A 24,837-nucleotide genomic window follows, 5' to 3' on the forward strand; every position below is an offset into this window, starting at 1 on the left:
AATGTAAACAGCCTATAGGCACTCCCATCTGCAGTTTAATCATGAGAGAAACTCTGACTTCATCTCCAAGCATCCCCCTCAGTTCCCCAGGTCAGTGGGATACCAGTCACTGAAGTAAGACAGGGAGCCATCTATATAAAAAAAATTTTATAAAAAAAGTCACTACACCATGTGTGTGTGTTTGAACTGTTGCCATCTGCCACAGTAACTTCTAAACAAGAGTCAGAGTCCAGTTCCAGTGTTAAATTTAGTGACATCTCCTGGAAGTTGTGTACCTTGGTATTTCAAAGCTCACTACGTGGTTGTAGAGAGTAGGTTGTTTTCCTAATGTTCACAGGCTGACAGAGCTTTAACCCAGGCTTGCTAGGCTGAGGTCAGTGTAGGTGGCTTCTTCAAATTGCTACTGAAGCGGCACAGGTTTCATTTTTGATAAGAGAAACATATGCTACCCTTGCAGATAAGGAGCCAGTAGCAAGGCTTAAATTAGGGCAGACAGTTTGCCATACCAAAAGCCATTTCTGCATTACTGCCTGGTGCTAGTGTTCAGGTTGGTTGTGCTTTACTTTGAGGACACATTAATGGAAATAGCAAGGAAGACTCTGCAAGACAGGAAGTGAAACTGAGCCAGACTGGAGGTGGCAGTTCAACCACACCATTCCAGCAGAGACTAACAGCGCACCAAGGTCACATTACTGTAGTACTGGGCAGTGAAGCATTAAGGCACAGAAGGAGAATTTTTCAGGCAAGGAAAACATGGCAGCTAGAGCCTGAGGCAAATGGGGTTTAAAACCATCTGAGAGGAAGGTAAAAAAGAAACTCAGATCTGTAGTGAGCCTTCATTTACCTTTTGATTGTAGCTATAAAAACCTTGTATCAGTGCAGCAAATGGTATATACAGAGGAGAGGGAAGCACCAGCTGAGTTAGTACCTGGCCAGAAGGAAAAGGCAGCACAACCTCAGGTCTTTCAGGTGGAAGAATTCAAGCATAGTGTTACATCCAGTAACTTGAGAACCAAGGTCAATTCCTTTATCGTGCCAGGCCTCACAGCAAAGCAAGGGGCATGACAAGTTCTATCACCAAGGAGTAACTGCTGAGGTATGACAAAAATAAGCTATGAAGTTTCATATGTGGAAAAGAATTTGCAGAGGATCAGACATTAGGGAATATTTTAAAAAGGCAGCTATCAAGGAAAGAAGGCCCAGAAGCAAGCTACAGATTTACAAACTAGGCATAGGCAAAGTTGGGGGGAAAGGCTCTTCTTGGAGGTATTGACAATTATTCACTATCATCCCTGTATGACTACAACAGAAGTACTGTTTCCAGGAACTCTAGAAGAGTAAAGAGCATGAAGAAATCAAAGGCTCAAGAAGCCCAAGCTCACCCTTTCTTCACTGTGTTCTGCCACATTTTTTCGCTTGACTTGCCTTCTGTCACACTTGCCCTCACTGGGCCTAGCACAGACTGACTGTAAACAAGATTCCAAGTAATGAGGCAGGCATGGCTCCCTGTTCATGGCACTGCCAAGAGACAGTGCTGAGGTAGGCTTTAGAGGTATTCCAAGGCTGCCGTCTACAGAAGATGTAGGACTGGCACTGTTGACGGAAGAGTAGCCTGAGCTCCCTTCCAGGTTAGGATTTCTTGGGGTGAGATATGCGGAAAGGCTGCGAGTGTCATCTGGCAGCTTAGCCTCCCTCAGTGGTGCTGTGTGCCCAGCCCACTCTACAGCTACGTTGTCTTCATCACTGGAGTCCTGACAGCAGTGCTCTGCAGGATCCATGTAGACCACTGTCACATCCAAGATTCCACTGGGACCTGTCACTGGGGAATGATAAAAAGGTTAGTTTTGGATTGTGCAACACCAAGCAGGCATTCAGCACAGAATCAAGCCTTAGTGCTTTACCCTCCTGTCCATATGTAAGTAGACATAAGTTCCCCCTCATTTAAAACAGTAACTTTCCCCCCTCTTCAGACTATTTGGATAGGTACTAAGCTGTTTAGAAAACAGACCTAGTGTCAGCACTAGGCCATTCATCACATTTGGTCCCCTGTCAGTGGTATCTGAAAACAGTCTTACCCCAAAATGCTAAGCAGCTTCAAAACCCTTCATCATGTTCTGAAGCAGTACAGAAAAATAGAAGAGATATACACGTCTAAAATAGTTTAATAATTCTAACCACTGGGGAAGTGTGAGAGTTTTTCCAACTGGTCTTCAGCTGAAAGTTCAGGCTTCTGTTGCCTGAGAAACAGTTTTAAGCAAAGATGAAAAAGTTTTAATTATCTTGTCTGCTTTTTATAAGGAGAAAAACACCCTCACCATCTCCATCTCTCTCGCCTTCACTTTCCTGATCACCTTCGTAACCAGAGCAGGAATCTAAACTCCAGTCTAGGAAGTTATCTAGAAGACTTTCTTCCTGGGTGGATAGCTCTGCTGTGGGTGTAGTCACAAAACTGCCTCTGTCATCCTGAATGCTGTCTTCCCTCCTCCTGTAGCAAGAAAATCCAGAAGCCACACATTAAAAGCCAAGTCTTCTTTTCCATCTCTTTTAATAGATGTCAAGGTAGTTACAGAAAAATTGATCATATTTAAGAATGAAACCTCAGGATGCCAGAGAGGAAGAAAGACTTATGCTAATCTTCAGAGACATTTACAATGGTAAATTATACTAGCCTTTTAGTTCTCTTTCCAGAGGGAGAACTAAGGAAAGTCTGAATTTCCACCACATTTGTGTGCAAGGGACTGGGTTCTGGGTCCTCCTGTTTCACACCCAACAATGAACAGAGCTGGCTGTAACTCATCATCTGAAAAAAAAAAAATCAAGAGCCAGTAAGAATTAGACCATGAGATTCCCGTAAAGAATAGATAGCTAGGAGGAGGCTATTTTTATTTTCTAGGAGAAATCTATCCCAGTGAGTTCTTCCCACATGTACACAGACAGAGCAGTTACAGTCCCCGCAGATCAAGTTTAAAACTACCACTTTATTTAGACATTCTCTCCTCCCAACAGTCTAAAGTTAGAACCCACTTCCCATTATTTGAAGTTCACTACATCCTGCCATACGGTAGCTTTGCTCTGGCTGTCAGACATCAGCAAATGAAGACAAAGAACTCACCCACCTTTTCTTTGCCTATTTCTTCATAACGGTCATCTTCAAATCGTTGTTTCACTGCAGTTAAGGACACCTGCCTATAATCCTTTGGGACATCATCATGGAAACTGGAAAGAAAGATTGAAGCCCCAGTCTTAGAATGGATTATATGAAACAATGTTAACAAAACCTGCCAATTTAAGTACTTTCCCTCTGTCCACCTCAGCTCTGTGCTAAGGAAGTTGGTGTTTCAGGAGAACTGCTAAGCAGCTAGCCAGGACACTTGGTTTCTGAGCATATAAGCATCTAATTCCTTTTCTGTTCCTTGAGGTAAGCAAGATATTTGCCTTATGCTCCCTCAAAAATGAGCTACTTTTGCTACTGGAACTCCTGAAGCTCACCAATAAGCCAGTTGCAGTCTTCTGAAGACAGTGCTGTTTGGCAAGCTGAAACCCATTGAGTCTTGAGGAGCATCACATTTTCTGTAACCCAGGGCGAGCATCTGTTGTGAGAAACAGAGCAGCTGCCCCTGAACTGGCCCCTAGGCCTCAGTGCCTTATGGGGGCAGGGAGCAAGGCAGTTTCCCAAAGCCACATCCTTCACTGGGAAAGGCTGACTCTATAGATGCTGCACGTCTGCAAGAACTGGAATCCAAGTACTTGTGTGCCCTCCCAGAAGAGTTCCAAAACTATTACCACTTTTGGTGGAGGCTTAGCACACAGGGCAACAAGTCTTCAAGAGAAAAACCGGTACACTCAGACAGCTGGCTGGTCCAGGGGTGTGCTGGAAGGGAGAACGTATATTACCATTTCATGAAGCTTGGAAGTTCTGTAATCAGACTTTTTTTAAAAATGAAATAGAAATCATGATCTCTATGAGGTTATGCCTGCAGACAGTTCATTCAAGTTCACAACTAGCTTCACACATAAGTATAACTTCAGTTTGGCAGGTAAACCTAAGTACAGAAATCTTCAGTTTCATTTAAACACAAAGGTTGCATAGCCTGATGCTAATACTCTTGTTCATCATAGCTAAGAGCTAAAATAGACTGAACTCAACTCTTCATTATGAAGTCTTATACCTGTACCCCTTTTCCCCCACAGTGATTGAGGCATCTTGCCTAAAGACAAAGTAACACCAAAAATAAAAAAAGCTCCCTAAAAGGAAAGGGCAGACTGACATATCCTGCGGCAGCTCTGCTGAAGAGGCTGTTCCTTACCTTGCCTGTGCAGTATCTTAGCCAGCAGCAATGCTGCAGCAGCCAGCCGAGCTGGGGAATACACACAAAGGCTTGTGTTTAAGAGTGACAGTTCACAAATGAAGCTGTAAAGGTGAAGAGTTCTTCTCTCCAGCAAGACTACATTTGACAATACTTCTTTGTAGTCCACAATGGTAGGTATCTAGCACATAAAGCAGAACAGAGGTTGGCAATACAAGACAAGCACCGAGTATTTAACGCAGTTATTTCCAGTGAATGCTGTTTTCTTTACATTAGGGTTTGTTAGCTTTTTTTAAACTACCACACTGACACTGAAAGTCTCCAGTGAAAGACTACATGGCCTCTTAAAACTTAAGTTTTAATCTCTACAGAAAGTCAGAGGATTTTTGTATCTGCATAAGTCTCCACAGCTGACTGAGAACACTTGCATAAAAATCCAATATTTTAGATAAGGAGAAGTGCTAATTACAATAGCCCAACTTCAGTAGCAGCCCAAGGGGTGAAATATTCCATCCACTTTCCAAACTCACCCGTATCTTTCCTTCTAGGGCAGAAATGATCTCACCCATCATTCTGACCAAGTCTTCATATTTGTATGTGTTGTCTGTTAGCCACACAGCTTCCCGTATCGTCAAGATCTCTTTGCTGATAAAACTGCAAAATTAAATATTATTAACAGTTAACTCCAGAAAAGAGGGAATTTCTGCACCTGTGCACTACTGTTTTTGTGGCAGATAAACGCACCCAAGATGACCAGAGAGTTAAACAACTTTATAAAGTACTTTCCCAGGTACAGACCAGAAAGAGAGAACAGCAGCTCTTCATTTATTTCACCTTTAAGCTGGAACCACCTACTACTAGAATATTCCTAATTCCTCATTTATGAAACCGCTTCTAGGTTAAGATGCAAGATATTAAGGGAACTAATACAAAAGAACAATTTTCCACCACACCATGCTGTTTGTCTGAGCATAACAGACTAACCTAGGTAACACCACCACTGCAGTTGCTCCTTACAGGGTTGACTCATGCTGATATGGCATGGAAGACTTCAGTTGCTGATGGAATGCATTTAGACCAATCCACCACCATGGAGTTTTTTAATATTCAAAAGCATGTTCGAGAAACAACATTTTGTGTCTCATTTGCAGAGATTGAGTGTGTTTGTGTATGAACACAATTCAAGTAGCAGTCAATGTAAAGGGAACCCAAAGACTTTTTTCCTAGTATTATTACTAGCAAGGGGGAAAAAAGCTTGAGCCACAGAAGCTTATTTGAATGATCGCAATAACCACCTCTGTTCATCCGTCAGAACCCCTACCGTGTGCAAATGACCATGCAGGCTATTCCCAAAAGTTGTAGTCGAGCCCGAGGCACAGGTCTGAGCTTCAAATAACGATCCACACATCCCACTGTCATGTGAAGGCACAGGCTAGAAAAGTCTTTCATGGTAGCCACTTCTACCAGCCAATCAATCAGGATGTACCTGGACAGGAAAGAGAGACAATCTGTTGGAAGCCATCCAAACTTGTGCTGAACACCCTCCCCAAGTCTAGTTACCGAGTCCCTTCTCCACTCAAAAGTTCAGACCAAGAAATTCAACCAAAAGAATTTTCAAAATAGTGACACATTGCACTGAGAGAAGAATTTGCAACCCGAGGTCTGTTATTCTTGGAAGGGTCAACAGTCATCTTAAGTTGTCTGTGAAATAGTCAGAAGCTAAGCTATAATTAGTAGGCACTTGCACATGGAAAGGGGTAGGGCATATCAGTTAGGAGGCTAAAAGCCACCTCAGATAACTGGAGAGTCACTGTACCTCCAACAAGCCAAAACAGTGCCTCTATTTCTTAAAGAGCTTGTTAATCTTGACAGAGGCAAGAACTTACAGTCCAGAGAAAACCTCACCCCTCATTTCAGTTCTTCACCAAGGCTTGAAATAAGGGCTCTAGTACTTCCTCTTTGCAAAATGTCATGTGTTTCTTTGATTGTACATAATGCATCACGGAAGAGCGAAGCAAAAGATGCCATCTTCCAAAAGACCTCATTCTGGATTTGTTTCCCTCTACAGATGTGGAGGGAAATAAGCATTGATTTCTGCTGTGTGGCCTGACTCACAGATGGGAGTTTTTACCTCATTGTTTCATTCATTCCTTTCTGCACAGTGAAGATACTTTGCTTGCTGATAGGAAGGGAAGCTTGGAAGATTTGAGACACCATTTCACTGGAAGATTTTGCTTCTAATCCTAGTTGGTTTCCATTCCCACAAGCTTTGGCTAAAGCTATCTGTAGTAGAGAGAACACAAAAGAAAGTTATTTGGGGTAGGTTGTTTTGGGGTTGGTTTTTTTGTTTGGTTTTTCGTGGTGGTGTTCTTGTTTGGGTTTTTTGTTTGTTTTTTTAACCAAATGCAAACTAAAGCAGCACAGGATGGTCCTGTGATTTTCTTGCTGAAAACAGAGTGAACGTGACAAACTACTTGAAAGGTAACAGAATCAGTTCTTAGTTTGGCTTAAATGTTGGATGCACATACTATTTGGGGATAAGCTTTTGAGTCCCTCAAAAAGTGCGCCCTTACTTGGATTGTACCACAGACATGCAGTATTTTCCAAAAGGGGGATCTGCAGAGTAAATACATGCACACACATGCAGATATTATTCAGCAATTTTGACCCTGCTTCTAAAGAGAGGAGTTTAAGCCTACAATGACAGCATAAGAAAGACCAAATGAAAAGTTTTCCTGAGAAAAGTCAGTCTAACCTGTGCTTCCCAGCAGCCCTTTGCTGCATAGTCCCGTAGCTTCCTGAGACTTTGGAGGTATCTGCCAGGATCTGACATCTACAGAGAAGAATGTAAACATATTTAAAAAACTATTACCTTTACACAACGAACAGTAGGATTGTAGTACTAACATCCAGAGTAAGAATACTGCCTGCAGGTACATCTTATTTCAGCAACCAGCCTGTTTCTCATCATGATGACAACATTGTTTTTCAGAAACTTACTTCAGCTCTTGCCCAAGGTCTTACAGGAAATGAGACAGGTTGTTCAGGATTCCAGTGAAAGAGCTTTGGCAGATTTATTAATGACAATGCAGGCAGCTTCCCCCCTGCTGTTCCCAAGTGAGCCATATGATCACTAGCCAGCAGCAGCGCCTATGCCTTTAGCAGAGCTAAAGATAAAGGAAGTTCTGCCTGCACCTTGGCTACAACCGCTTGTAGACTCACTTTAAATATTTAAACACCAAGGCAGACACCAAAGCTCATTTGAGAGAGTTCTTAGCACTCTCCTTGCTTATGAAGAAGGTAAGCTCTAAGGAACAGCAATTTCTTTCTGTGCATGTTCATTGCACATAACAGATCCAGAAGTTGCAGTGAAAGAGTTGTTTTGAGACAAAAAAACCAAACAAATCAAACCCCAGAAAACCCTACTTACAGCAGCCTTTCTGTTACTTTCCCAAAGGAGGTAGGAGCTGTTTAAGCAACCCTGCTTTGAAGATTCTTCAAACATTTCAAGGGATTCTTTTCTTTTTTCTTCATCCTAAGAACAAAAGGCACAATGGTATTTTTGCTGTCCAGCCAACTGGGTGCTGAATACTGCAGAAGCTCCAGAACAACTGTGTACAGAAAGCTACAGAGCAGAAACAACCAGCTGCTAGTCCCTTTCAGACTATGGGGGGGGGGGGTTCTCGCACAGCCACTCAGTGCTGTCATTTGAAGATCCAGGCTCAGGAAGCAGTAAGTGGTTTTCCTCAGCTAGACAGAAGCTTTTTGGCTTGCTTGCCATTGAAGGCTTTTTTTTTTTTTAATATGCATTATGACTGGAAGGCTTTCTTTCAGACCCAAACACACTGCAAGCCCATGATCAAGCCAAAAATAATTCCACTGTTTGTAAAATTCTATAAAGTAAGTTGATAACATTCATTCAAACAACCAGTACATTAAACTAATGAGAACAGAAATTCCTAGGCCATCCGAGGAATATAAGAGCATTTGGCTTTTTTTTTTTTTTTTAAATCAAGGTAAACAGCATTAGCGTCACCAAAAAAGGCACCCAAACACATCAAGTCAGAAACACTGCTCACCTCAAAGAGACTCAAGACCTTAGCCAAGCAGTGGAGAATAGATCCTTTCTGAGCCTGGAGAAAGCATTAACATAAAGCATTGTTAAAGATAAACAAAGAACAATAGCAATTTTTGCTAATAATTCCAGACTACAATTTTGTTTGCCTTTCAGTCGTTACCCCCACTTGCTTTTCTCAATGTTTTGTTATCTTTGAGACAGTACTGAATTTCTCAGAAGAGACAGTACGGGCCTCTGGCACTCATGATATATCAAATGCAGTTTGGCAACAAATTCATTAAAATGATTGATCCACAGTCAATTAAGCAACAAGAGCATAGAAGCTCCTTGGGGAAACAAAAATAGTTTTTCCAAAATACCTAGATGCAGTTATTGGCCTCTATGTTTAAGTCAACGGCAGAAAGAAATCTTACTTTCTCCAACTGACACTCTGCTTTGAGACTCTCATAGACCACAGCTTTACAACAGCTTCCACTCAAGGACCACGGAGGACGGATAAAAAGCCAGATAAATGGGGCTGCACACACATTCAAACGCTCCGCCTGACTGAAGAAATGAGATGCCTTTAATCCATTCACTTCTGCACGACCCTCGTCGGAGATGGACACTACACACAAAAAAAGAAGCCAGAAATAGTTTTAAGTTTATTCATAACGCCTGCTTGGCATTTAGTCAGGCCAAGCAGACAATAGGATACAATCAGGAAAAGGTTGAACAGTGTCTTCCCTTTAGAGCCTTAAAAATCATGGAGACGGCAAAAGAAAAAAATCTTACTACAATCAGTCTTTAGGAACGTATAACCCTGTGTTGGGGCGGAGGGGTGTTCTGCAAATACCAACACTCAAAGTAATGTTAATTCCTGTCAGTGTACAAGCAAACTGGTACACAGTGGCCTTGCCAGTATCCTCTGCAAGGAGGCTCCTCCTGTCAATTGTCAGTCCCTTTTGTTACATTTATCAGTCTAAGCAAATAGCCAAGTTTGATCAGAAGTTTACAAAGGATAACCTCTGAACATTAATTCATAAGTTCTGCATTGACTTCTTTTCTAAAAGACCTGTGAACAGTACTCTAATTTAACACCTAGCAGTTTAGTGGCCAGTGCTTAAGCTGCACTGAAAGGTAAAACTGAAGAGGCGTGATAGTAAACGAGACCCAACCACACACTGAAGGCAGCACGCTGGCTCTGCACTTCATTGCTCTAGAACCTGGGTACAAAAGCATCAGCGTTTGAGACACAGGAGAAATAACTTTGTAAGCAGCCAGCAGAAGTGCCAACTTCATGATGAGACAATTAGTCTGTTCTGTATCCATAGATAAAACTTCAGTTCGTCTATATTTCCTTCTGTCATGCCACCTTCCCCAAAGATCCGCATACAAGCTTCCACACTTACAGCCTTCATTGTACAGGTATGCTATCCCCAGCTTCACAGCAGCTTCAAAGTTACCCCTTTCAGCAGCCCTGAACAGGAAACAGAGATGTTTGAGGTTGAAATCAGTAGGTGCTTCCAGACCCATATCCTCAGACGAGTTACTTCAGCGTAGGCCAGGCTGTGAATTTGGTATCACCAGCCATAAGCATACGTGCTTTTGCTACGGAAGTTAAACGTAAGTTACACTGAGGCTTTTCTTGCTGCAACACTTTTGTATGCCAATGTCCAGGATAATCTGACAATTCCTAGGAACTGTTTCCCATTCCCACACAACATCCCCACCACCAGAATGCAATAACACAGTTTGGTAGTTTTACCCTCGAGGACATGCATCAGGCCCTTCCAAACTGATGTGCACGTAATAGTCTTCTTCAGAAAGAACATAATACATGCATCAAAGCAGCAATAGTCAGAAGCAAAACAATTATCAAGACATTTAAACTGATTGATCCCCTTTGAGTCAGATGGATAAAAAGACACTCTCCATCCTTTCTAAGCAGATTATTACCCCTTCAAAATTCACTTGTTTTAATACTGAAATCTACCTCTCTTTAAATAGACTGGTTTGCACAAGAAGTAACCAAACCAACTCAGAAATATTGTTATTGCTCTTGAGCCTCTGATTTCACTTGCACATTCATAAGGAAGTACCAGTAACAGATTTTAGTTACTGTGCTATGTTCCTATATGGAATATTAATGCCCTTAAAGAGAAATGACTTCAGTATATGCAATGGGCCCTGCTCCAGTTAAAGAAGCAGTAGTTATAAGCTGCAGCTTAGACACGAAATCAACAATTCTTCGTCATGCTAAGCAAAAGTTTCTACAAAAAGGGAATGTCAGATCCCCCACTTACAGTGAGGACTGGTTAGAATTGTATATCCACCTTCAAACACCCTCTTCTACAACATCAGACAAATTGCATTCTTAAAGCTTACCTTTCAAACATCTTCAGATTGTTTGGAGAAGGCCATATTTCTTGGAAACTTGCACATGCCCAAACACTAGCATGATTATCCACAAGGTATTTAAGATGGGAGTGCACCTGCAAGGGGGGAACATAAAATAATAATTACTAAAATGAAGGGACCAACAAAAAAATAGTCCTTTGCAATCTAATTTTACATAGGTGGCTAATTCATCACAAGTTAATCATAACTCATTACCTGCCTCATCATCATTAAGGCAGGAGATGACAAACCAAACTGATTTGTTCAGCCACAGTGATCACGCAGAACAATTTCCACAGAAAATTTACACAGAGCACTCAAACGCTATTGCTAATCTTCTTAAGCTTGAGTACTGAGAAATAAAACTGCTACTGGGATAGCAAAAATCTAATTACTGCATGTGTTCTTTGGCTTTCTTCAGGTTGACTCTGACACAAGGAGCCAGCCTTTTCCATGTGCAGCCTTGGCTCCTAATGGCAGAGATAAGCCATGGTACCTGACAGAGAGGAAGCAGTAGCAGACTCACAGCTCTGACAGAAAGGATGTCCTCAGCAGGAAGGCCTTTCAGAACATGAAAAAGAACGTCCTCAGGCAGACTTAACAACGTCAGGACTCGGGGCCGTTTTCTTATTCTTCGCTTTGAAGGGAAAGAAAAACACCTGGAACATCTACAGTGAATCACTGGAAAACAAAACATGGGACACCTCAGTTAGCGACGGAACAGTACAAGGAAAAACAGCACTGCAGAGTGTACACATGCATAAACACATCTTTACTTGAGCACCTATTTACTGCAGCATAGGACGCTCCTTAAAACATACTCATCATACACAGATTTAGCATGTGTCACATAATGCTGGAAGACTAAGCCAAAGTAGTGAGTGACTCGTTCAATTTAGTCAATTAAGCAAAGAGGCTCAGAAGGGATGGCTCACACTCATGTCCTCTTCATTGAGGAGAGCCCCTCCACACCCTAACTCCATCATTTAACTGCAAGTAGTTAAACTGTCACTAGTACAACTTCACCTACCTCTCCCCTACCCCAACTTTTCCTTCTCAGTTGATAGCAGTCCTTGAAATGTGATCAGGGAGATGGGAAGTTAAGACCCACCAAACCAGCTCAAGCCAAAAGCCCATCTTCCTAAACAACCAGCTGCTGCCTCAGGTGTTCACAGAAGAGCCCCAAGAACCAGGAAGCTTTTTTCCCCATGTTTCAGCACCTTGTAGCATTCCTAGGCTAATACATTGCCTACATCTTCTGTTCCTCATTAGGACAATGTTTTCCTCTCTTGGTGAATGCAGTGAGGGTAAACCATCTAACAGATAAGGCAAAACCTAGAGCACATAAGTACTGCTTGCTGGTAGAGACTCCTACTCCGTGGTAAAAGGCCAGTCCCTCTTCCACCTCCTGAGGACAGCACAGCCTTTGGGCTGCTGCCAAGGGCCTGGCCCCTGCCTGCACCCACAGCAGCCTGACTAACAAATGGCAGAACTTCAAATCAGTGAAAGGTGCTAGGAGGAAAATGAGCACATTCCCCACCTCCAGCCCGCAAGCGGCAGCAAATGATCACCCTCACAGAGTGGTGCTTGGGTGGAAGGACCCAAATCAATCCCAGTTCATGCTGTACCTTTCAGAGCCCTGCCATGCAACAGTGGAGATGCCAACACTGCTCATTTCCAGGTCAGGCTCTTACAGCTCTCAGGAGCAGTCTATACAAGCAATAGAGGCCCATTTCTGAACATTTGCTTTGCAGACACAAGGGCTCAAAAAATAAATTATTAAGTGAAAGCTTGAGTCCCACAAATTAAAGGATGATGTAAGGGTCTTGGACTTTATTACAGAAGATTTCTTGGCTGTATTTTTCAACTCTGGTTTAAGTCTTATACAAAGAGATTATACTTAGGAAATTTACTTTTTTCTAAAAAAGCATAATGAAAGGCATAGACTCCACTCGAGAGCCCCATACTGTGCAACATGCACGCACTAGCATTGCTTACCCTATTTTCACTAGTCCATTATTAGTTTGAATACTTTTTGACATAAATGAAAACAGTAGAGTCAAAGTAGTAGTATAATACCGGTACCAAACCACCCCATATTATCTATGAAGTAAACCAAGCCAGAGCTATGTAGTCTCACTAGATTATAGGGTCAAAAGCTAAGAGAAAGATGCAGCTCCCAAGGTGGTTTTTTTTTTTTTACAACAAAAAGAGAAGGTGCCTGAAAAGTCAAGGTGAGGACAGAGAATTTTAATTAGGCATATATTTTTCTCCATTAATATTTTTCACCTTTCCCCTGCTTTTCTACTTTAAGTGTTTAACATCTCCTGGTTATAACCTAACATAGAGAAAGCCTTGCGATCTCATACTTGTCTCCAGTTCTTCACACACAACTTCAGTGAGACCCAAGAAGCAATGCATTGCATTTCTCTGAGAAGATAAGAGCAACAGCTCTTTCCAGCTGCAGATGCAGTGGATGGAAGACATACGGACTGGCCAGTTACACCCTTGTCTCCCTCTAAGCACAGCAGCCCACAGAACTGGGAAGTGTCCAGATGTGCAGACTGTATAGCCAATGCAAAGGTCACAATTTGTTCAAAGCAAAGTTGCTGCATCAGAGTCAATTACTTAATACAGGTTTTTCCATTTGCAAAGGGAAGGTTATGTGGGTTTTCAGCAGCATCCTTAAGAGGAGCCTGCAGATTCCTAAGGGGCCCTTGAGCCATGGCTACCACTACGCAAATACAGGTTTTTCTGTTCATGTATGAGGTTAACTTCCTTAGCACTTCAGATTTCATGAAGCGAACCACCAATCTGCTACAAAACAGCATCCAGTGTCTCACCAGTAGCACGTACCTACCTGTAACCTGTCTTTGATTAAAAAGCTATTCCCATGAAAATAAAAACTTGAGGTGCACAGGGCAGAATACCGCTATCCTTCTCATCCCCTTCCCTGGATAAAGCTTCAGCATTATTGCCATGAAAGAGAAATGGACTTCTACACTGGTATGCCAATTAAACCTGTATAAACATCTGAATGGCTAGGGGTATGGGGTACTCGGGCAGCTCAGGGAAAAGGAAAAAATCAATTTCAAAAGACAGGAAGTCGCACAGGGAAATCTTCAATTTCTTGCTTCACAAAATCAGAGTGGTTTAGGCTGGAAGTGAGCTCTAGAGGTGGCCCAGCCCAACCGCCCTGCCCAAGCGGGGTCAGCCGCAACAGGACGGCATCCAGCCGGGTTTGAAGGCCCCGGAGGATGGAGCCTCCGCAGCCGCCCTGGGCACCCTGGGCCGCCGCTCGGTCACCCTCAGAGTAAAAAAGACAGGAACGTTTACGTTTGAACAGGGTTTCCCGCTTATCGATTTGCACCCAGCAAGTTTAAAGCGCTTTATGTGCTGCTCCACACGCAATTTACAATTCTTAACACCCGCCTTCGAAGCGCAGTAGTGCTCAGACACCTCGGCCCGCTCCAGCCCCGGGTCCCTCGGTGGAAGGGAGGGAAATGAGCGCCCCCAGGTACGGCACCGGGCGGCAAGCTCCCGCCGGACGTTCCCGCAGGCGGGGCCCTTCTGAGGCGGGCGGAGGACCGGGGCAGCCACAGCCCCGACCGACCGTACCCCCCCCTCCCCGAAGGCGCCCCGAGCCCCCCCCACCCGGCCCGCGCCGCCCCCCGCCGCCGTTTGAATTTGGGCGCGCAGCCGCTACAGCCCCACCGCCGCCGCCGAGCCGTTGCGGTCCCCGGCGGCCCCTCAGGCCCCGGCGGTGCCCGGGCAGGCCCCACTCCCTCAGGCGCGGCCCTCCCGCCCTCAGAGCCCCCCTGAGGAGGGGACGGGGGGGGGGCCGCGGCGGAGTCCCTCGGCGCGGCGGGGCAGGGGGTACAGGAGACGAGAGACTAAGCGCCCTCCCCGGAGCCCGCGGGTGGCCCCACCACTCACCGCCCGCCTTCATCGTGGCGCGTCCCCGGGGACCGAGCGGAGGCCACCGACCGCTGCGCCCAGACCGGCTCCGAGTGAGGGGGGAGGCCGCGAGGGGGCAGGACCGAACTGGCCGGCGGGGGGCGGGGCTGCCCGCGGGAGGACACGCCCCCGCCCTCTGCCACACCCCTTTGCCGCTCAGCGAGGGTCAGGGAAGGCGCCGGCGGCGAGCTCCGTCCAGGCCACGTTCCCCGAGGCACCTCCCTGGGAGGGGCTGCAACTCCTCCCGCCCGCGATAGGCCCAGCTCTTCCGAGCGACGCCTACCAGCCGCGCGCACTTTTTTTTTAAACACAGCAGACTTTGTGATTGGTCAAAAGGCCGACGGGAGGCGGTGCCCGCCCCGCCCCGCCGGCCCTGATTGGGGGTTGAGGATGCGAATTCGAATTGGGGCAGTTGGCGGTTTGAGCATCTCGCGGATACGGCGGATGCGGCGCATGCGTGTGGTGCGAGGCCCCCCCCCCCCCCACCCCCCGTCGTCCCACTCCCCCTCCCAGTGTGGTGGCGTTGCCATGGCAGCCGCGCCGGCCGCGCGCTCGCTCCCTTCAGGGCCACGGACATGCTGCCGCCTGTGGCGCCACTGGCGGCCGGGCGCAGGGGAGGGACCCTGCGGGCAGGGCCCAGCGGTGGACCAGGCTCCCTCGTGGGCCCTGATTCCCTCCTCCGTACTAGGCTGGCCGCAGCCTTCCCTGCCGTTGCGGTGCTGCTCACCCGCAGCCACCTGCTCTGGCACCGAGGCCTGTCCGGCCAAGGGAGCTACACCAGACAGCTGCTGAGGGAACACTTTTGTCTTATTTCTACCTAATGAGTATCTGGGGCCTAAGGATGCCAGTGCTGGAGCAAGAGCAGCAGGGAGGACACGTGTGCTGGAGGGAAGGAGCGGGGTTGCCCAAACAGAGACCGTTTCTGATGTCCTGAACCGTGATGTCACACCCTTTATCTCCACAGAGCCCTGCTCCTGCCCCTTCACAGCCTTGTGTGAGGGGGAATTAGGAAAACAATTAGGAGTCAAAGTTTAAACCTGAGTCAAGGATTCAGAGGAAAGCCCTGACCCTTAGAATGCAGGAAGCGATAAAGATGTGTCTTGAAAAGGCTGGCAGACAAACAAAGCTGTGTAGGGAAAATCAGCTATTGCTTCAGCTCACCTGAAGACCTGTGAGTGTTGTGGAAAAGAGCAGCAAGGAGAGGAGCAGTGGTTTTGTGCGACATAAAGTGACTGTCACAATTTGCAGTGTCTGGAAACTTTCCCAAAGTTATGTACCTTGAATAAACATCACCAGTCCCAGTGCAGTTGAGGTTTCTTCCTGCTAACATGTGTAGGAGTTTTATTTAAGGACAATTCTAGATTTCACAAGGCTTTTTCATCCGTAGAACATGAACTTCTGGATGCTTGTATGACCTCGCATGGTGTTGGGGTAGCTTTGAAATCTCACCAGTGATCTCATTTTGGGGAGGCTGAGCTGAGCTGGGGCAGCTAGGTGGCTTCTCTGAGCTCACACCACAATTCTGGGTTTGCTGGGACTGGCAGCCCCTCATGTTGCCCTACAGTCCCGTGCAGTGACCGCGGGGGATGAGCTGCTGCGGACAGGCATTCTCCTGTGCAGGTCCACCTCCTCCTTCATCCGTAAAACTATGAAATATTGCTGGGGAGCACAGCAGCTGCTGATGTTGACAAGTGGTACAAGGAGCACAGGGAATACTTAGCTGCTTTTAACTGAGAAGTGTTTTGATGTTAAAAAGTTAATCATGCTGTTGGCTTTTGTTCCTTATTTCTTCTCCCCCTCACAGCTGTTTCTGCCAATTAAAAATAAGTTGAACCAACAAACAAAATGTGAATAATCAGCTCCCCACAAAGAGCTAAAATACCAGCAGGAGGTGCTCCTTGAGTCATAGGTCATCCGCGGTACAGAATCCCCTCAGGTAGCTCACATTCTTCCCAGACATTGCAGTAGCAGAGGAAGGCAGGGCATGGGGAAGGTTGTGTTTGAGGGATGGATTATATCTGAAACTGAGGTGGGCACAGGGAGGAGGAAGTTGAGATTTTCAGAAGCTTTGTCCTGTTTTGTCCTCTCTGGAGTCAGATGGCAGAACATCCAGACGGTTTTATCACGGACAGACAGACCAGGTCAGAGGCTGACTAGAGTGCGGTGGGATTCACATTGCCTAAACACAGCTGTCTGGCAGGATCTTTGGAAGCCTGTGGTGTCTGCAACCCCTGCCCAGAGCTGGCAGATGGGACAGGTGCAACCCCTCCAACAGGCAGCCGGGCGCCAGGTTGGACATGCTGTCCTTCACACTACTGCGCCTCCTTGGAAAGGCATTGCACAGTTAAGAGTTGGTCCCTGAAGAGGAAAAGGCTGATTAATGTGTGTTTTAATCACCATTGCCAGTTGCCTTATTTATCATGCCTCTTTCTCCACTGAAGAGCATGCAGAGGGTTGTGTTTCCCGTAAATCAGAATGCCTCTTTGCTCCCCTCACATCTGTTGGCTGTGGAAGTCGGGGTAAATACACCAAAGGCCTTTTGTTCACCTTGAGTGCTGAGATTTAAACAAAACTCAACAAAGGTGTAAGGCTTACTCATGATACTGCCAAACCTGTGATTCTTCTGAGGGCAAGAGATGTCGCTACACTAGCTCAAATTTGAGTCAAGGTGTTGATCCCCCTTAGGAAGAGATTTAAGGGCCTGAGACCATGGCATCTAAGCAATATGTCCAAACAGCAACATTCCTCTGGCAAAACTGAAAATTTGCTGAAAATACCTTTTAATCAGGCAAATAACCAGCTTGCACTTTTTCAAGTCCATTTGTGAGAGAAAGACGAATAATAGCTGCACAGATTATCGCTCACTGGTGTCCTGTTTCTCGGCAACTTCAGCCTTTTTTAAGCCTTTTCAGATGGCACTTGTGAAAGCCTTTTTAAAGCTAGTCTGTTTTTCCACCCTAATTTGTACGGGGGTTGTGATCAGATTCAAATGTGTAGATTTTAAGGAAAGAGCAAAGATGAAGAATTTAAGTCGAATAGGACTTAACAGAAAGTGATATAAACAAATGTGAATGTAGCATCCCCTCAAATGTCTTCAGCTAGTGAACCGGTTAACAAACAGCTTGATTTGGACATTCAGAATGTGTTCAGTTTGGCAAACACATTACAGGCAAGCACTTAAACACTAAAGGTTGCCATTGCAAAAGTAATTTCATTTAGATACACAGTAAAACGACATATGTCTACATTGCACAGTGGAGCTGTGTGGTTTGCAGAGGTTCTTTCCCCTCAGACTAGCACTGTCCAGGATAGCTCCAGAATTGAAAACAAAATGCCTGTGATATTATAGGGCTATGTGGAAGTAAATTAGCCAAGCTGAAACCCAAGAGTAATTAGCTCAGCTGCACCAACACCGCAGCTATACTACCTTCAGGATCTAGCATTTCTGCAGAGACTCATGTGACACCATTTTGAATATAAGGATGCCTGAGACATGCAACAGGGAGTAATTTTGCTACAATTTTTACATAGTCCTTGATTATTCAGTCAATAAACATGATGGTTTTACATTATAACGTCTGAAGGATGTGTTCAGCCAGTTGTAAAATGGTCTTTTTTCCACAGTTCAAAGGGCAAACAAAACCAATATAGGCCATATACTGGATGAAAGGCTGAAGTACTCCATGAATTTTCCTGGTAAATCATTCTCTGCTGTCATAAGGCTAAATCATTGAGAGGGTAGAAGAGCCAATTTTCTCCCTCAGTTGAAATAGTGGTACCAGTCTTTGTAACTTCTCCTGTCCCACCTTTAAAAGGGTGTTGTAACCCAGCTCTTTATTCCACTCTTAGCACAATAAAATAAGTAGTGGGCTGGAGAAGGAAGTTGGTCTCCAAGGGAGGAAAGAGCTTCTCCAAATCTGCAAATCTAGGTGCAGATTGGGTGGAAGTGTTTGTCTGAGGTCCTTAGATGATGAGGCAACTATGGCTAAAGCATTATGTCAGGACCTCTCAGCATGTTCTCTGATGGCCACATCCCTATCTTGTTGGTATTTCCACGTAACGTTACTGAGTATAATTTACAATCCCTGTGTTTTAGTTCATACTAACATTTAGTAAGAATGCTGTTTGGAGGAAGTGCTGCAAATCAGCAATGAAGGGCAAGGGCAGAGCAGGATGCCTAGAATATCTTCATCTTTTCTCCAAACTGGATTTCTCTTTCATAAGGAGCATGCTTGGGACATGTCCTGAAAGAGTGCAAACCTTCCCTTGCAGATCAGGATGTGAAACTACCACGAGGTGGCATCAAACTCATATGATGGGACATCAAACCTTCAGCTGTTGGTTTTTTTTTTCTCCAATTCTGAGGACATCTCAGTGCAAAAGTCCTAACCCAAGGAGTGCACCGATATTTTGGAAGCAGAAGCTCTTCATTTTGCAAATCTTCTTCACGCTTAGTACTGCTGTATGTAATTTCACTGCCTTCCATGAGTAGTACTACTCCAAGGTAGTAAGTAAATGAACATGAACCGGGCTGTCTGCATGAAGCAGGTTAATGCGGTGCTTTCCAAAATCCAGGCCTGACCCCACCAAGGCAGAGGAAGAGTGAACGTGGCTTTTAACAACAAATGACTTGGCAAGAGAGGCCTGTGATGGGTTTCATTTTCCTGAAAAGGGGGCTGTTGTTTCTGCTGGTGCTATCTACCATCTGCCTCTGAAGTCTCAGTGCACAAGGTGAAAAAAGCATCCAATGTACTGACTCAGCTAACAGATATGTGCCTGTGTGTTGGCTCATGTGAGGTCCTTGTTCTGAGAGGACAGGTTGTGTGACAGGGCAAAGCCCACGGCACCATGTAGGAAGCGGTGGATGACCCAGGTGGGCTCCCACAAGTGCTGCAGAAGGCAGGGACCACACTCTGTGCAGCACAGGGACTCTTGGCAACCATCAGCAGCATGGTGGGGCTCAGGGTGGGAAAGGCACAGTGATGCTGCAGGTCACCCGTATCAAAGGGAGCATGAGCAGTGACACTCCTGTCTCTCAGGACCTGACAGATCTGTGTCCCATGGTGGTATGTGTGAAATGAGTGCACTGACTCAGCCAAGGTCCACTAACAACCCACCTCCTGTGACAGTCAGCAATGGATCTCCAGAGGTCCCAGGGGTAGGCTCACTGTCAGCCCATGCCTTTCCCATCCCCTGGGTGGTTGCACGGCTTCGCTTTCAAGGGGCTCTCAGCTGGGCATCTTTTACTCCCACACCATTCAAGTGGAAACTTATCACCTGCCTGGGCAGAAAACAGGGAACTTGGCCTACATTTTCAAAGTAATAGCAATTCCCTTCAAACTCTTGCATTTTAAACACTTGAAGAGTATCACTTCTTAAAAAAACCCACACTTTTTTAAGTGTGGGAAGGAGGTGCCTGGAGGGGAGCCAGTGAGCCATAATCGGGAGAAAAGATTGCACAGCACAGGTGGACAGAGCAGTGCTTTAACTGCCAGAAAAGCACAGAGCCAAAGGCTCTTACTGTGATCAGACCTTCTCGTCCGGAGGCTCTTGCTGATAAAGGACATTACATTTATATCTTTTTATTTGAAAAAACCCCACGTTTTCAAGATACCTTATGCAGATCCTCAGCACTCTAGAAGCTGAGGTGCCCGGAAGGGGCTGCTGCACTGGGCCCATGATAGCTGGAGTCACTGGCATTACTGGGTAAGGTGAGCTGCAAGCTGGCTCTTGTTTGAGCGAGCACTTATTTCCCTCCAAGTCCCTAAATGCCACTGAAGAGGTCTGGGCCTTACCACTGCAAGGGCAAATCTTCAGAGGTAAAAGCTCCTGGATACCTCTATAGCTTCTTTTGCGCTTTATCCTCCTATCAAAAGGAAGTGATTGCTAGCTGGGTCTTCCTTATCTTGCAAGGCTAAAAACACAGATCCCCTTCTGGCATGAATCCTTCCGGAGGATTTCTCTCTCTCCCTTCCTTGGGAGGCCCTTGTTGCTGTCCATCCACCGCAGGAGTTAGAGGTACCCCATCTTTCTATTCGCCCCTCATCCTCCAAAGGATGTGGGAAAGCTGCCCTCTTTCCCTGGTGTGCATCAGGGAAAGACAGCCCTGGCTTCTGCTGGGATGGCACAGGAACGTGGGACGAGGGGGGTGCCTGGATTGCTGCGCTCATCTCCCCAATGTGCACAGCACCCAGCTGTGCATGTTTGATTTGGGAGAGGCCCCAGAGCTTCTTCACTGTGCATCCTGTGGCACTATGGGCCATGAAACAGTATTCAGTACTCTACTAAATGTTTTGTAAGTACAGTTAGAAAAAGAAGAAAGGAAAAAACATATACCTAACCTGTTGCCAGCCCAGTGCTTGCAGGCCAGACCGCAGCTCAGCGCTTCCTGGCAGCTGTGGGTCCCTGGGAAGCCCTGGCCCACCTTCCACGTGAACTCTTGGAATAAAATCATGAATAGCTTCATTATAGCTGAAGCACAAATTGCCATGACCAGCTATGTGTATTTATATCCTTCAAGTACTTTGCTGCTCCACAAAAGTGAGTGAAGAAACCGCCTGGCTTCAGCTGGGCTCCAGATTGCTGTGTATACAGCTCGTCAAGCTTGGCTATATATGCTGCCGATCTACATACAGCTAAGCCCTAATTCATCACAGAAGGTGGTGATCACCCTGAGTTTCAGAACATGTGAAGGAATCCTGCCCCAGTTCTGTGAGGTTCCTCACTGATTACACAGTCTCTGCCACTTAATACTGGGTGTAGGGTTGTTTTTATTTCCTGTAAAGAATGGAGTGTTTGGCAAAAGAGGAGAGCGAGAGTGACAACTGTGTACACATTTCACATATTTCTAGTATTATTTCTCCTCTGGAGAAGAACAGAGCTGTTATTAATAACCACCTCGCCAAGTTTCTGAACTGATATTTTGAAATGAGCTGGGTGTATAATTTAGGATCCACAGGCAGGGGAGAAAATGTGCTTTCAATTGAATTTGAAATGTGTGGAGAGTTGATGATGCAGAGAGATAAATGACGATGATTCTGGAGGGCTAGAGCTGTAGTGAAGAAAGCTGTAAACCAGACATTTTCCAGACTTTGTGAAGCCAGAAGCATTGCAAGGACTTGAGGAGAGAAAGGAGATACAAGATGGGTAGACACAGTTGGAATTCCTGTGGGTACAGGCCTCAGCCTGGAGCTGAGGCTGAGCAGCACGAGACTGCACAAGCCAGACAACGGGTGCTGGAGCCCGGGAGGTCTCAGGTGGCCATGGGGAAGGAGGCTGTAATAGCAGGGCAGGGGGAAAAGCAGTCCCTAGCAAGACAGAGGCTGGAGCAGAGCTCAGATACTGGTGCGGGCATGCACGTTGTATGAAATTCGCTGTCCTCCCTGAGGAGCACTAACCTGTGCCCAGGTAGTGTTATCCCTTACCAGATATGTGGGGAAGATAGACACAGATACACTTGGCAAATGTGTTGTCACTTCAGTAGCATCAGAGCGTGCAAGACTTTATGGAAGGAGTAAGCCTCTGAGAACATGGAATTGGCATGTGAAGGATACAAATAAACCTGTGGGATAGTAGAAGTACTTGGCAACTTTGTCAGTGTTTCCTCTCTTGTAATCTATGATCTCCTAGAGCAACTAAGCTGCTATTTGAAAACAGAAGAAAGGAATGAACTGTTTAGCCACTGTAACTGCAGACTCTCTGGACTGTGACTTAGTGCTGTGATGTCTACCTGAGCCTCCCTTCACTCAACCTGAAACAAGGACTCCGAAAAAGAAATTGTGCGGGATTACTGGTTGCTTTCTATAACCCCAGCAAAATCAAATCTTCTTCCTGCAGCAAACAAAATCCTTGTAAAAACCTTGTCCATGGCTAACCTTACAACAGAGACTTTCTTTTCTTGCCTGCATTCTAGTGCAGGCCTGCTTAGTCAAGAGGACTAGCATTTGTCTTATTTCAGCAAACCCATCTCTGCCAGCCTTAGACCCACTAGTGCAAATATTCTTGGTGTGCTTCCTGGCACTGCCCACCGGCTATCAACAGGCATTGCTTGTCAGAGGGCAGGCAACAAATGGGTGATAGAAACACCCTCTCCAGCTGTACACTGCAACCACTGGCCAGCTGTGGTCACAGAAAAGCTTCCTTATTGTAGAGCAACCGTTTAATAAACATCACAGCCCACACATTTAAAAATGCAGCGTACACTGCTCAGCAGCACCCCAGCCCTGGGAACCTCTGGACCCCTCCGTGGTGCCCTGTGGTCCCCCAGGCCTGAGCTGACCCATGCCTCCATGCCTGTCACACACAGCCACCCTGGCTCAGACCCACGGAGCTGTCTGGGCCCCAGAGCTGCCCTGTGGTGACCCCACCTGGCCTGCACCCATGGCTTTGCGTAACACACAGATCATTTCCCAGCACGTGGTTCTCCAAACCCAGCCCCTTGCAGGGTTTGGGAGGCTGCTGGCAGCGCCTTCAGCACAGCCGCTTCCCTTCCTAGGGGCTCAGCTGCCTGTGTCCGAGGCCAGCTCTGGTAGGGTAATACATGTCCCAGAGCTGGGATCATAGTTCTGTGTAGGACAGAGGAGTGAGAAGCCTTGTGGGGATTTCCAGAGCTGCTTTTAAGTGCAGGCTCCTGTCCTTGGGGCCGCTGCACAAGCTACGTTGCAGGTATGACCATGCTTGAACGTGTCCCTCTCTGGTTTGAACCCTGACCTGCTGACTTGACTTCTTGGCTTGATCTTGGACCAAGTCCTACTACATTAAGAGCTGCTGTACCCTTCCTTCCCAAATAGGCAATGTTTTCTCTCCGGCAGCCTATGTCAAAATGTAGTTTGGATGTTGATTAGAAGGCTGGAACAGAGTCTTCTGTGACTTGACTTGAATTAAGCCCAGCCCAGCCAGTTTGAGTCTTGTAAACACAGCAGCTTCCAAGGAGCTAACATTGGTGCATCTGCACCTCTTGTGAAATACAAGCCTCAAGGCCCTGCAAACACAAGGCATAAAACCGTCAGTCACTTTTCAGGCTCCACTTCAGCAAAGAACAAATTTATGCACAGCCACAATAGAAATTCATTTCCCTGAGTTTTGAGGTGCCAGCATTTCATGGTGTCTCCCTTTACACTTTAGAGGCAATTTTAAAAGGCAGATCTTTAGACACCTGGGTTTTTAATGCAAAAAAGGAGTGGAATACGAAATGTTGAAGACTATCTTTTGAGCTCTCTGCAGACAGGAAGAAACTACTTTCCCTTGTGTCTTTTGTCTCCTGCAAATAGATAATGACATGCATTAAATACAGATCCACATCCCCAGATATGTTTTGCCAACCAGCTGCCATTGATTTTCTTTATGGATCTATGACTTGTTACTCCGTGCTGTGCTTGCATTGCCCCTCTTCACAGCAAACTTTGCAGAAGTGTAGGAAAGAGTCTGGCTGCTGTGTCTGATTGCAAGGAGAATGAATCATTAGCACATTTCTAAACAGTTTAATTAGAACAGAAAACAGAATCAAGCTGTAAGGCCACCATCTTATTAATTAGAAGGGCAAGGGTAAGAATTAGACTGGCAAAAATCTCTCATATGAACTGTTTTCCAACAGAAAGTTAGCAACTGCAAAGCAAAATCAAATTGGGTAATTTAAGTCACAATTATTTTTGATTGCTTTTTTTTTTTTCCAATTTGGGGCAAATAGTTTGGTTTGGTTGGGGGTTTTGGGGTTTTTTGTTTGTTTGTTTGTTTGTTTTTTTAATTTGCAGGCACACCTGGAGACAGGGGGAGAAATTGCAGCTCCTCCTGGAGTCCATGAGGCAGGAGGAAGTCTGTCGCTGTAGGACACAGTCACTTTCTTTGCTTTTAGGTAATTGCAACATAAAAAGTGTCTCCATTTGTCTTGCATTCCCAATTGCCTTTGTTTCAGTCTGCTTCCCCAAAATTGCCTTGCTGAGTAAGTATGTGCAAAATGTCTGCCTCCTGCAGTGCGAGGCATCAGCTGCAGGCTCAACCAGCTCTGTACAGGTGCAGCCATGTCTGAAATCTAGTTTAGGAAAAAAAGAATTGGTTCCTCATTCAGTTGATATTTCTTACTCTTCTGCTGCAGTGGGTCAGTGTGGAGCCTTCTCACAA

General features: G+C 45.7%; 1 protein-coding gene across 1 annotated transcript; it reads right to left on the reverse strand.

Annotated features, from left to right (window-relative positions):
* Window positions 1-132: 132 nt before the first annotated feature.
* On the reverse strand, window positions 133-14,854 carry CCNF (cyclin F). Its single transcript, XM_064462226.1, has 17 exons — window positions 14,701-14,854; window positions 11,291-11,445; window positions 10,753-10,859; window positions 9,777-9,844; window positions 8,799-8,992; window positions 8,387-8,440; window positions 7,738-7,842; window positions 7,063-7,140; window positions 6,439-6,590; window positions 5,629-5,793; window positions 4,838-4,961; window positions 4,308-4,488; window positions 3,784-3,871; window positions 3,117-3,216; window positions 2,670-2,800; window positions 2,316-2,485; window positions 133-1,819 (listed from the first exon to the last, which is right to left on the reverse strand). The coding sequence occupies exons 1-17, from the start codon at window positions 14,711-14,713 to the stop codon at window positions 1,356-1,358; spliced, it is 2,349 nt and encodes a 782-aa protein (XP_064318296.1). The 5' UTR covers window positions 14,714-14,854; the 3' UTR covers window positions 133-1,355.
* Between the last annotated feature and the right edge of the window lie 9,983 nt (window positions 14,855-24,837).

Source organism: Phalacrocorax carbo, chromosome 10 (assembly GCF_963921805.1).
Source record: "Phalacrocorax carbo chromosome 10, bPhaCar2.1, whole genome shotgun sequence".
NCBI classification, from domain to species: domain Eukaryota; kingdom Metazoa; phylum Chordata; class Aves; order Suliformes; family Phalacrocoracidae; genus Phalacrocorax; species Phalacrocorax carbo.

What these genes read in the sequence shown, in the direction of transcription:
- CCNF (XM_064462226.1), bottom strand. An exon ending in AATCTGAAGATGTTTGAAAG is followed by an intron (nt 9,845 to 10,752) that starts GTAAGCTTTAAG and finishes TTTCCTGTTCAG; the next exon opens with GGCTGCTGAAAGGGGTAACT. An exon ending in TGCATGGTCATTTGCACACG is followed by an intron (nt 4,962 to 5,628) that starts GTAGGGGTTCTG and finishes TTAATTTTGCAG; the next exon opens with TTTTATCAGCAAAGAGATCT.